This window comes from Centroberyx gerrardi, chromosome 23 (assembly GCF_048128805.1).
Source record: "Centroberyx gerrardi isolate f3 chromosome 23, fCenGer3.hap1.cur.20231027, whole genome shotgun sequence".
Lineage (NCBI taxonomy): Eukaryota > Metazoa > Chordata > Actinopteri > Beryciformes > Berycidae > Centroberyx > Centroberyx gerrardi.
The window spans coordinates 17,548,027-17,560,604 of NC_136019.1; the positions used below are offsets into that span (position 1 = coordinate 17,548,027).

Below are 12,578 nucleotides of genomic sequence, written 5' to 3' on the forward strand. Positions count from 1 at the left end.
TGAAGTGGAAAACCACAATAAGCAGGTTTGAAACAAGCTGCTGAGTTCAGAAGTCAGGATTCAATTCTATGAGACCTTCAGATCGGCCTCTCATTTATTGTTAAAATTTGTCTCTTTACAACATCACAGGTTACAGTATTGGTTCTCTGGATTCTAGCTTTGGAAGCCTTGAGTCATGTTCTCAAGTATGGATTGAACTGTCTAAAATCATATGAACAGCGTGTGAATTTGGTGTGTATTTTCTGATTAAATGCAGACTACATGCTATGACTGCAAATAATCTTTTCCATTGCTGTATCCCTAGTAAAGCTAACTAGTTACTACTAGTTGGACAGATAATATTATGCTTGCATACCAGTTATCTGGTCTGCATAACTTGTACAGCTATACATATCGGGCTGCCTTCCTGGTGATCAGAGCATGACTGGACTCTGCTGTATCTTAAACCAATGTTCATGTGTGCAGGTATGTTCTGTTTCACTGATTTTAAAAGTAATGTTGGGATGTGGAGTCATTTTGTGGTTCAGATACCTCTATCCATGTGTCTTTTCAAGGACCAGAATTGACACTGTAGGGGGCTGTGACCATGTCTTCAATGTTGCCTAAATAGGAAATTCAATGTCAGTTCTGGTGGGCCAATCAAAAAGAGTCTTGTCTCTGAAGAGTGGAGCACATATGGAGATTCTCTCAGTTCTACACAGAAATTTTGACACAATGACTCCTCCGAAGTTTGCTTTTTATCTGACATGTTTATTCTTGGGGAGAATGAGTAAGTTTTTGCACTGCATTTTGTATCATTTAGACTGTGTGCTCAATCTTCATATGATTGCTTCTAATATTTTTTTATGTATTCTGCAATACATACATTGTACATTACAATTTTCTGAAGATGATGTTATAACATTAATTGTGCATTTGCTTTATCTCTATTTCTATTTCAGCTCATATGACAACTCTGAAACAATCCTCATCTGTACATCAGGAGAGTGGTCTTATATCAGTTAATGTTGGAGACAACGTGACTTTGCGATGCTTCTCTGAAGGTGATGTAGCAGTGATGTTTTACTGGTATAAGCTAACACTGGGACAGAAACCAAAGCTCATGTCTACCTTCTATAAGCATGATAAAAATGGCAGTTTTCATGATGAATTCAAGTACGATCCACGCTTCATACTGGAAACTGAAAATGGTAAAAATCACTTGAAGATCTCAGAATTGCGCCTTTCAGACTCAGCAACTTATTTCTGTGCAAGTAGCGATTCCTATGAGTTGACATTTGCGGAGGGCGCTATTCTCAGTGTAAAGGGTTCGGGTTCCAACATCCAAGCTTTCGTCCACCAGCCAGCGTCTGAGACCATCCAGCCAGGAGGCTCTGTGACTCTGAACTGTACAGTACACACTGGGACCTGTGACGGAGAACACAGTGTTTACTGGTTCAGAAGCTCAGGAGAATCTCGTCCAGCAATCATTTACACCCATGGAGTCAGGAATGATCAGTGTGAGAGGAAACCCAAGACCCAAACACAGACCTGTGTCTACAACTTCCCAATGAAGAGCCTGAATCTTTCTGATGCTGGGACTTACTACTGTGCTGTGGTCTCATGTGGGGAGATACTGTTTGGAAATGGGATCGAGATGGACATTGAACGTAAGTCACATTTTAGCAGAGGCTGTCTCATTTCACAGATAGTTGTGATTACTCCCTCACCAAATTTCAGAGTCACATAAACAGATAAGAAAGCTAAAAACTTTGCAATGTGTCCTAATGTCTGGATCTGTGCAGATGGGGTGGATTCTCTTGTCTTAGTGTATTTCTTGAGTGTGGCAGTGGCGTTCACCACCATCCTTGTTGTTATCCTGGCTTTCTCGGTGTACAAGATGAACAAAATAAATTGTTGCCAATGCACAGGTAATTAATATTCTTTGTTTTTGATAGCATATATTCACTGTACATGGCATTTCAGTAAGAGGGCTTTTCATTCTGTCTACTTTTTCATAACCAGATTCTCAACCAAGAAATTCAGTTGACTCTACTCCGAATGCAGAGGTGAGTCTTTTCTATTTACATCAACTGTTGTATTAATGTACCAAGATATTTTTATAGCACTGCAATAAAGTGTTTCTGTGGGCTTCTGTCATATTTCTCTCATATACGATGTTACATTATTATTAGAACTAACAGTTTTATTTTTTACCAGGCCCAAGATGCAGACAACCTCCATTACGCTGCTTTAAGTGAAAACAAATCCAAAAGATCAAGAAGACAGAGGGACAACACCAAGACTGAATGTGTGTACTCCAGCATAAGGCAGTAGAGCTGGGCATGTTTCATCTGTACTTTGAATGATCAGGCTTTGCTTCTGTTTTACTAATTGTATTAGTTCCTCTCTATAAAGGTAATGTAGACTTTCCTGAAATAGGAACAGTTTTGTCAAAGTGATTTCATCTAAATATGATGACTGTAAAGCCTTGCCTTGCAATAAACTGAGAAAGCTTATGTCAGAGGGCTTCTTTGAAGTGATTTCTGATGTGAAAGGTGCAATGATTTCCACTATCACTATACCTGAAGGTTACAATGTGCAGAGAAGAACTACATTCACACCTCTGTGGTGTGAGTAACCAGCCAAACGGCTGGCTACAGCCAGCACCCTCGTCTACTGTCAGGTACTGCCAGGTAAAAGCAGTACAGGTGCCAGAAGGTGGGGAAAGGCAGCCACACACACACAGCTGTACTAAGCATGACCCACAGACTCAAAGGAGACATATTCAGCCACGCACACACTCATACACACTGCAGACAGTCAGTGAAATGATGCAGAATGACCAAGAGACATCCCTAGACTAGGTTTCCAATGGCTGGTTCCTATGTTAATGCTGTCTAGAGTACAGTAAAGTAAAAGAAGAGACTGTGTTAGTCCCAAATTAGACAGGTTACAGTTGGTTGAATGACAGTGACACTAGACAGGTTTTGAGTTTGGATTTGAAGATGTTCAACGAATTAGTTTCCCTAATGTTCCCCAGAGAGGTCTGCTATTCCACAGTGGTGTCTGGTGGTGAAGTTTGGCTCTTGACTCCCTGAACTAGACCTATCTCATAACGCACATGCACAAACCAGAGCACAGTAACAACACATAGGGGCTCATTCAGAAAACTTACCGGCAGGTTTAGCGTGACGTTACAGGCAGATACCTCACAGTAGGTGTTTTCTCATTCATGAACGTGAAATATTGGGACGTTATTAGCGTTACCTTTTTCCTCGTACTTCCACCCCTTTTGATCATTTACATATTGTGAGCGCGATTCATAAAAGCACACAGCGCCGCAAAAAATACCATCCGCTCTAGTTAGATGGTACATTGTAGAAATTAATGTTAACTAATGAAAACAAATTTTAACAATGAAAAAAACAAAAAAAACAATAGATGAGTTACATTGTGTCCCAGAGCATTAATTATTATTGGAAACATGAAAGTGTTAAATAAGTATGATTCACACACTGGTTTTGCAATCATTAATTACCACTCTGATTGTGGTTATAAAAGCTATCTGATATGATATATCTCCTGTGAAGCACCTTGAGATGTCATTGTATTTTAAAGTGTGCTACATAAATAAAATTGAAGATTATTAGTTATTATTATTATGATTCGGTTTATCATGATGAAAAAGAGAAGATGACCATACGCATATCCCATACAATTTTTAGCAGCTGCTGGAGTGTACCTAATGCTAAAGATACAGAACCGCACACTGCTGCCAATGCTCCAATATATTTATTTATCTGTGATAGGTCTTCATCAGGTCATGATCACCACCTATGATCAATTAATAATTTCAGTCAGTAATATCATAAACATTCGGTTTATCATGGCCAACATTACAGCAGCAGGAGTGCATGAGGAGGAGGGTGACACATCTATGCTTCCCATTGCACTGACACACAGGTGGACAGGTGTTACATATGTAAAGCTTAATTAACATGTTGGTCGCAGAGTTTGCGCGCCGCTATTCTGTTACCGTGGAGTTTTATGAATGAGCCCCATGTTTCATGTAGCATACTCACAACTTTATTGGCATTTTGATGCTTTATTTTAGCTAATTTGAGTCCACGCGTTTTAGTTTAACCTTGTAATGTCAATATTACAGTTTACTTTGCCCTTCAGTTAACATTTAAAGGCTACGTTTAACATTCTGTGTTTCTTAAAATTAAGACCCATTTCCCATAAACCCTAGCGCTTCCTGTCACAAAGAGGATGTTGCTACTTGCCTCCTTTCCTCTCCCTGGCATTTGGTTTGAAGAACAAGCAGGAAGGACAAGTGCCGATAGCAGTCGTAGATAACAGTGGATTCAGATACCACCCTAGACAAATAATTAAAAATATTGCCTTTGGTTATTTTTTACGGTTGAAACGGATTTTCAGTAATAAGGAAGATTACAAAGTAAAGGCTCCCTCCAAAGGGGCTATGAGACAGTAGTGGTTCATCGGGCCCTAAATAAACCAAATAGAGTTGATAGACAACTGTTACTACAACCCCCCTCCCCCGGGAACCTGTTGATAACAGAAGCACTTTTGTTTCAACAAGTCCTCCAACCCATACGACCACATAGGTCGTTTGTTCCTACCCTCTAATACGACCCACAGGAGCGTTTCCAACATGATCTCACAAAAATACATGAAAGGAAAACGACCCACAGGAGCGTTTCCAACGTGATCTCACAAAAATACGTGAAATGAAAGCAACTTGGGTTATGGTTATGGTTAGGCAACTAAAACAACTTGGTTATGGTTAGGAAAATGATTTGGTCAGGGTTAAATTTGGAAACGCTGGGAATCGAACCCCGGTCGCCGACATTGAAGGCAAACGTATACGCCCGTCCGCCATCCCTGACCACAACGCCCTTACTTTCCACCGTGCTATTTCAATGTTGAGAGAGAAACTTGACAGTCACGTGACGTGGACGCAGACCAACGTAGCACATTGTCGTTATTACACAACCGCTAGAGGTCGCTTAACTTTAAAACGTAACTATAGGTCGTAATAAGCTGCTTGTACAAACGACCTACGGGGTCGTTTTTTGGGGGAGGACAGGCTCTTTTGTTTCCATGTATAATAGTGTGTCTAAAGAGAGAAGACACATTCTTAAGGAAGTTTGGGGGATTTTAAAATGTGATGAAAATCTATGGGACATTACAATCATCTAAACCCTGTTCCTGTTACAAAAGGGGTAAAAAAACAAAACGAAACGGGGACCGTGTCACTTCTTTCATGAACACTAAACCTACCAAGGATACCAACTGGCTCTTACGAGAAGTGATGGGAAATCATAGATGTGGTAATTGTACACACTGCTCGAACACTTATAATACTATAATGTTTAACCACCCACAAAATCATTGAGAAATATAAAGAATTCATTAACTGTATGTCCACTCATGTAATCTATATGTTAAAGTGCACTTGTGGGCTTACATATATTGGCCAAACCCAAAAAATCAGAAATTCTGAATTGCTGAGCATAAGGCAGCCATAAGAAATGGAAACATGGATTATGCAACAGATAAAGAGAACAACCAGTATAACCTATAAAGAGCAAAACCATGGATCACTTCTCTCAAATTTATCTGCATTGCTAGAATCCTCCCCAACCCACAAGGCGGTAGCATAATCAAACAATTATTGAAAAAATAATTTTATTGGATCTTTACTTTAACAAGCATGTAATTTGTGATAAGCTGCGACCAGCTAGGTGCTCTGAGAAGGACCAGGACATTTGGAGGGGATATCTAGATCAGGTCCAGGAATCCAGATCATAACAGGGTGCTTATGAAAGGAACTCCTTTTCAGTTCTAGCCACCAAGCATACTGTTTGATTATTGCCAACAGTAGGCTACACACACACACACACACACACACACACACACACACACACACAGAGAGAGAGAGAGAGAGAGAGAGAGAGAGAGAGAGAGAGACAGAGAGAGAGAGAATTCCATGTATACAGTCTGTTTTGACAAGTTACAATTTTCATGATAATCAATGCCCATTAATGAGCGGTAATTTTATAAATGTGGCACATTTGGGAATAAGGTTGCTGTTTAACCGTAGGCCTAGACATTTTGGGGGAAGCTAGCCCATCTCAATCGAGAAAGCACGGGTTAGGGTTAGGTTCTATTTCTGTTACAAATTTAAACTCTGGCACTGTTATTCATATGAAACCACAATGAAATGTTTTTGCTTCATTGTTAACCAACTTACTTCATCCAATCAGCAGCCAATCAGGTACTTTGTAAGATGAATATGATGAACCAATCAGATGCTTGCCAGATCTGGCATGATGTAGGAAATGCTGCTCTTGATGAATCTATTAAGTCTGCTGTCGCGTCAATAAGTCAGAATTGCTGTGGAGAAGAAGCAGAACAAATGATGGAGCTAGAAGCAGAGAAGATGATGGTGTATCTTCTAAATGTTTTCCTGCTCTGTAATGTTTGTAAGTAACAAATTTCAACTTATGTGATCTTTTCATGAGAGTCTACATACACAGAGGTGATTATATGTGATTATATGATGTGATTATATATTTAAACTTTGTGATTTTCTGTTTGTTTCAGGTGTGGCACAATTCAAGGACATCTCTCAGAATGTTTCTTTGAAAATTGTGGAGGTGAATGACCCGGTTACTATTGAATGTCACTTAAACATTAGTATGAGAAAAAGAGTATGGTACAAATTAACTACAGGGAGGGAACTACATCGTGTGGTAACAATAGATACTTACAATAATCAGACTAAATTTGGCGATCAATACAATCAATTTAATCATCGTTACACCATCAAAAATGACTTGAGCATATCTGCTACAACGTGGGAGGACACTGGTACATACTACTGTGGAGTGTTACAGTTTAACAACATTGAATTTGGACAAGGAACCTTTTTGATGATAAAAGGTATTTTATCTGTGCAGTTTACCATTAAACCTAATTATACTCACATCCCAAGGTAAATTAACATGACTGTTAACATGATGTCAGTGATCACAGTTCATTTGGTTTCTTTCCCAAGGTCCAAAGATGAACAGTGACTCTGTTGTTCAGCAGCCAGTGTCTAAGTCAGTCCAGCCAGGAGACTCTGTAACTCTCAACTGTTCTGTTCACACTGGCAACTGTGCAGAGGAATACACTAGTGTCTTTTGGCTGAAAAACTCACAAAATTCTGGTCCAGAAATGATTTACTACTCTGGAAATAAGAATGACAGCTGTGAGAAGACTGAGACTGGCTCTCAACAAACTAGCTGTGTCTACAACCTTCCCAAGAAGAACCTCAGCTCTGCCGATGCTGGAACCTACTACTGCGTTGTGGCTTCATGTGGGGAGATCCTGTTTGGAAATGGGACTGAGCTCAATATTAAAAGTAAGAGCTAAAGCTAAGAGTTAAAGCTAAAGATAAGTGAAGGGTTTACATATATCGATTTTGAGGAGATAAATTACCTGGAATGCATGATTTGATAATTTAAATCAATACATATGACCCCATGCTAAATTATGTTAGCATTTTCTTAACAAAGGTCTTAATAGGCAATAACTTAAATAATAGAAATTGGAGATATTAGGAGAAATTGGATATTAATGTCTGCAATCATTCTGGGAGAGTCAGGATTGTTTGTTTTTTTTGTTTTTTTTCAAATCGTGGATAGTGCACTTACAGCATTTTTTATTCAAAAGCTAAATAAAATACTGTTTGTTCATTGTCTTTGCTGTGGAAGGAAATTCCACCTTGAACTCATCACTTGACCTGAGTCCAACTGTTGTTGCACTGGCTTTGTCAAACATCGTTCTTGGGATGGCAACGCTTCTACTTGTATGGGCACTTTGCAAGAGTCGGAGCAAAGGTCCCACAGGTATTACAAATTATGCATTATAATCATTAGCTGTACATCTGTATCAGAAGCAGAGTGACACATTCTCTTATGTTCTGTAGCAAATTGTATTGTAGCTATCTTTGATTCTCTCTTCAGAAGAAACTGATGGATCTTCTGAAGGCAATCAGGTAATGCAAGCCAATTTTTGTTATTATCATCAACCAAAAGTTCTCTTATGTGCTGTAACATTAAGTGTGTCTCGGTGAAAAGCTCAGCACCCACATTGCCAGATGTAAACATTGCATGGCCTGTCTGTTTTCCATTATACCTTCAGAACAAGTCTCTAATACTTTATTTACATTTCCATGTTCCTCAGACTAGTGATGCAGTTCACTATGCAGCAGTGAGTTTGGCTCCCAGAAGCTCCTCCTCCAGGCCAGCCACAGTGAAATACAGTAGAGACGCTGTATTGTATTCTGAGGTCAGGTACCGTCAACAGGACTGAGAGGTTTAGTCCTGGACAGGTGGAGATATGAGGGAGAATGAATATCAAATGCATATCTGTTGTTGACTCTCGTACATAAAGAAGGTTATAATATGACCAAAGACGTCTCTGTCATGTTTTTTTGTGAAATGTGAACAAGCCAGCCACTTAGCACTTCATGATTGTAATTAAAGTTGGACTAGGCTACTGCAAACCTTTGAGCTCCAAATGGCAGCGAGAGGTAACAGAAGAGGTAAGGAATTTTTAGGACTTCAATACCCAGAACAAGACAGTATTAGCACATGTGGAAGAACATCATATGATGACAAGGACTAGGGGTTATGAGTATAATTAAAGAGTTGTAAGTTTGAAGAGCTATGTAAATACTATACAAACATGTTCTGCAGAGGTTATGGATTGGGGGTGTTGCCAGCCTCCAGATATACACTGTGATGAGCATGAAGATACTGTGTTATGTGCACCTTCATGTGTGTATGTGAGAGGGTTAAATATGTATTTACATATGTACCTATGTATCTACATGTTTGTTTGAGTGTGAGTATGAATAGACTTGTGAGAGAGGGATGGAGGGGGCCTACAGCCCTACAGGTCCAGAGCAAACCACAAATCACTGTGCCGGCAGAGTATTATTCTTCGCTTGGGAAGATCTAATGTTGGTGAGTCCAGCTTTTTCTGGATGGAGCAAAACTGCTGGAGACAGTGGGTGCATTTCATTGCATTCATTTCGTATCCTCTGTCCTCGCAGTCTCAACTCCTTGCTGACTCGTCATCCAAAAATGAACCGCCATCTTTAAGGATGTTCCAAATGGTTAAAAGACACATGAAGGAGCCTTCATCTCTCCTCACTTCTGTCCACCAATGAGGCGTGGCCATACCATCAGAAATGTGTAAAAAAAAAAGACATAAAATCTATCAAATCTTTCTTGTGAATAGTATTTGTGTGGGTTGCTATGGAATTTTACTTCGGGGATAATAAATTCTGACTAAACTTAACAGCTTTTCATTGTCTATTTTGCACAGTATGTTCTAGATCTATGGTAATTTAGGTGTATAAAGAGTAAAACTTTGGTTCATTGCTAGTGAGATGTCAAATAACCTACATGATCATTGCCTAGCCCGAGTTGCAAAAGCACAGACACACATCAGCTTAAGAAATGTATTTTAGGTATTCTACCTCCATGAGGTAGACGAGGCTCATTAGAGGTTGACATACTGTAGGTGAATTACACATTAACCTTAACTTTGTGAAACGTTTCTATGTGGATGAAACTAGACGGCCATCATCCGTGGAGGGGAATGGAATACTGTGCACAAGGAGCCTCAAACGCCACACTTCAAACGTCACTTCAATGTAGCGCGTGCAAGGACATTCTATTTGACAGGACACCATTCACTCGCTTCCTCTCCTCCTCTTGTCTTTTCCTCACTTCCCTGTGACCTTTCACCGAGGAGTCGAGGAAGAGACACGAGGTGCAGCGAGGAGAAATCGTTATGTCATGGAAGGCACCCAGTGATTTAAGTTTAAATTCATCACTTCCTGTGAACATTGAAGTGACCACAAGCAAGTTTCTGTTCCATCCATTTGTGTCGGAAGGGTTGGATCTGATACGCAGCTATTTACTTCAGTGCAGCCTGCTCCATTGGCCACACATGCAGCATGATGCCAGATCTGAAATGGAGCCGGATCAGAGCCGCAACTTTGTAGATACGCATGGCTTCTATTTTTGCAGCTGTTTGTTGCATATTTGTGCCAAATAAATCAGTAAACAAAATAGAGGATACATAAACCAATGTCACTGAAATAAATGTTTCAGATGAGGTTATCTATGGATAGTCGCTGAGAAGCCTTTTTTTATTTTTAGTTTTAGCTCAACCAGAAGCTAAATATAACAACTTGAGTTGTTTATCGAAAAATAAGCAAAACTAGATAATTTTGTTCACTTACTCATAGCTAAAATAGGCCCAACACAACCAGGAGACTGCGGTGGAACAAGAACGGAACTGGTGTAGCAGCTTAAAATGCCGTGCTGCAACTGGGTCGCAACAAGTTTAGATATGCAAATGTAAGCATGCTGTGTAGTTTAGTGGTAAGGTATATAATAGCAGGAAAAACGTAATTGATAATACTGATAATACAAGTAACTGGCTCACATTTCTATATCGTGATATTCTTAAATCTTTTTATGAAGTCCATGAAGATGCTTAAAATGCTACATTCAACTTGACTGTATGTTTGTATGTTTGAAAATCTGTGCATTCTTTCCTCCATGAAGTACCATATTTGTTGAATAATGCCAGTGTACAGTATATAAACACAAACATTACAATGTCAAAGTCAAGTTTCAGCCTTTAACATGTGTTCTCACCCCTGTGGTGAAGGTGGTGTGAACTTCAGTGAGCGAGTTTCCATTGGTGGAAACTTAAGTACTTACAGAGCTTGAACACAGGAAGACTGGCCTGTAGCCTCAAGCCCACAGCGTCTTGCAGTTCAGCCAGCCTGGTCTCATGAAATTTTCTGAAATGAGCGCAATATCTTAAAATACAAACATGGTCTGTACACAAAAAGTGAGAGAAATATGTTTCCACACCAGGAATGGATTACGTGGATGAGACACAACTAGAAACAGGAAGGAGTTTGACATTGAAACAGTGAAAGGGTGTGGAGGTCGGTGGAGGTCGTTCACTAAACCTAACTTTAACCCCAACCTTAGTTAAAGTTGTTTTACTTTATTTACTAAACTTAAAAGGAATAGTTAGGTTTTGGGGGGATTTTGCTATTTTTCCTACTTGCCCAGAGTGCAACAAACTCGTGGATGCCATTTTTATGTCTCTACGTGCAGTTTGGAATGGGAACTGTTAGCTTAGCTCAATTGCTGGAAGTCAATGCGATCAAGTAGCAGCTTCTCTCAAAAGTAGGGGAAAAAACCCGCTCAGTATATTCCAGCTTGAACAAATATGGCTCTACAACATACTGGTCTTCCTCACAAAGCAATCACAAATACCGATGGCAACATGGCTGGCTAAAAACTTCCTGAAAGGTTTGAGTTTACAAAAGTGCACTTTGCGAGAAGAGAGCGGAGGCAGAACCTAATGATACATTCCAGAAAACTGGGAACTGGAAAACTTCCCACTTGGAATGTCCTACTTCCCACCTCAGAGCACTCAAGTGGTTGAGGTGGGAACCATGGAAGTATTATATTGGTGAGAACCTGAGCTCAGAGAAGAGTCTCAACTAGGAATTACAAGTCGGAAGGCCATTCATATGGATTTTTCCTATTCGGAAGTAGGAAGTTTTCCAGTTCCCAGTGGTTTTGAACGTACAATAAAAGACATCTTGCCAGGAATGAGAAAGTGGATAGGAGGTTGATCTGATATCATTTCTTTATTATTAGTCGAATTAACAACTTTATGAATATGTACATTACAATGTATGGCTTTTGGCCTATTGACCTTTGTCCATATGCTCTGTACCTCTTTGTGTGTAGCAGCCTTTGTGGTTCTCACCAGGATTAAGAGGTGTTTTTGCTCTTGCAAACATACTGCTCTTGTTACTAAAGAAAATTACAGCATCCAAAACCAGCATTTTTGTGAATAACAGAAGGTATCGACTCAACCTAAAGAAAGCATAATGAAAAGTGTCCTTATAGGGTCTCTTACAACACTACTACTAACAATAATGATAATAATAATGATAACTGGACAGCACACAGTAGAGCGCATACTTCCGCCAACACTATGCAGTTGTCAACATATGCCAGTTCCACATGTCAGGTTTTCAACAAAAGTTAATCATTTCTTCCGTGCCTCATTACCACCTTGTTTTACATTTTCATGACTGGACCTGAAATGGGATATGAGATATGGCTGTTCAAATTCTAGCCATTTTTAAGCATTTTATCTGATAATCACAACACGACATGGCCAATCAGCTCTTTGTCTGTTCAGTGGCCATTATGGCTGCCCTTCTACCATTGGACCAAGTTTTGGAAAAAATGGCAGGGCGGTTATGTCTAAATTGGTAATGAGCTCTCCAGTGCCCCTATGTTGTTTAATTGGGCCAATAATGGAGGGTATGCCTCCATTATTGTGTTATGTGAATCCGTTTGGAAGTTATATGCATTTTTGTGAGAGGCCACGCCCACTACCACCCCCTTTAGCAGTTAAAGCAGTTAAAATCCTACATAGCGCGTTTTGAACAAGCTGGAGACATT

General features: G+C 39.7%; 2 protein-coding genes across 2 annotated transcripts; both read left to right on the top strand.

Annotated features, from left to right (window-relative positions):
* The first annotated feature begins 684 nt into the window (after nt 1-684).
* Nucleotides 685-2,432, top strand: LOC139927802 (uncharacterized). The gene is made up of 5 exons (XM_071920084.2): nt 685-769; nt 942-1,649; nt 1,785-1,910; nt 2,005-2,048; nt 2,200-2,432. Exons 1-5 carry the CDS (start codon nt 715-717, stop codon nt 2,314-2,316), a joined length of 1,050 nt encoding a protein of 349 aa, XP_071776185.2. The 5' UTR covers nt 685-714; the 3' UTR covers nt 2,317-2,432.
* A 3,966-nt stretch (nt 2,433-6,398) lies between these two features.
* LOC139927808 (signal-regulatory protein beta-2-like) lies at nt 6,399-9,341 on the top strand. The gene is made up of 7 exons (XM_078281709.1): nt 6,399-6,491; nt 6,613-6,951; nt 7,067-7,414; nt 7,767-7,901; nt 8,019-8,050; nt 8,239-9,023; nt 9,113-9,341. The coding sequence occupies exons 1-6, from the start codon at nt 6,425-6,427 to the stop codon at nt 8,365-8,367; spliced, it is 1,050 nt and encodes a 349-aa protein (XP_078137835.1). The 5' UTR covers nt 6,399-6,424; the 3' UTR covers nt 8,368-9,023; nt 9,113-9,341.
* Nucleotides 9,342-12,578: the final 3,237 nt, after the last annotated feature.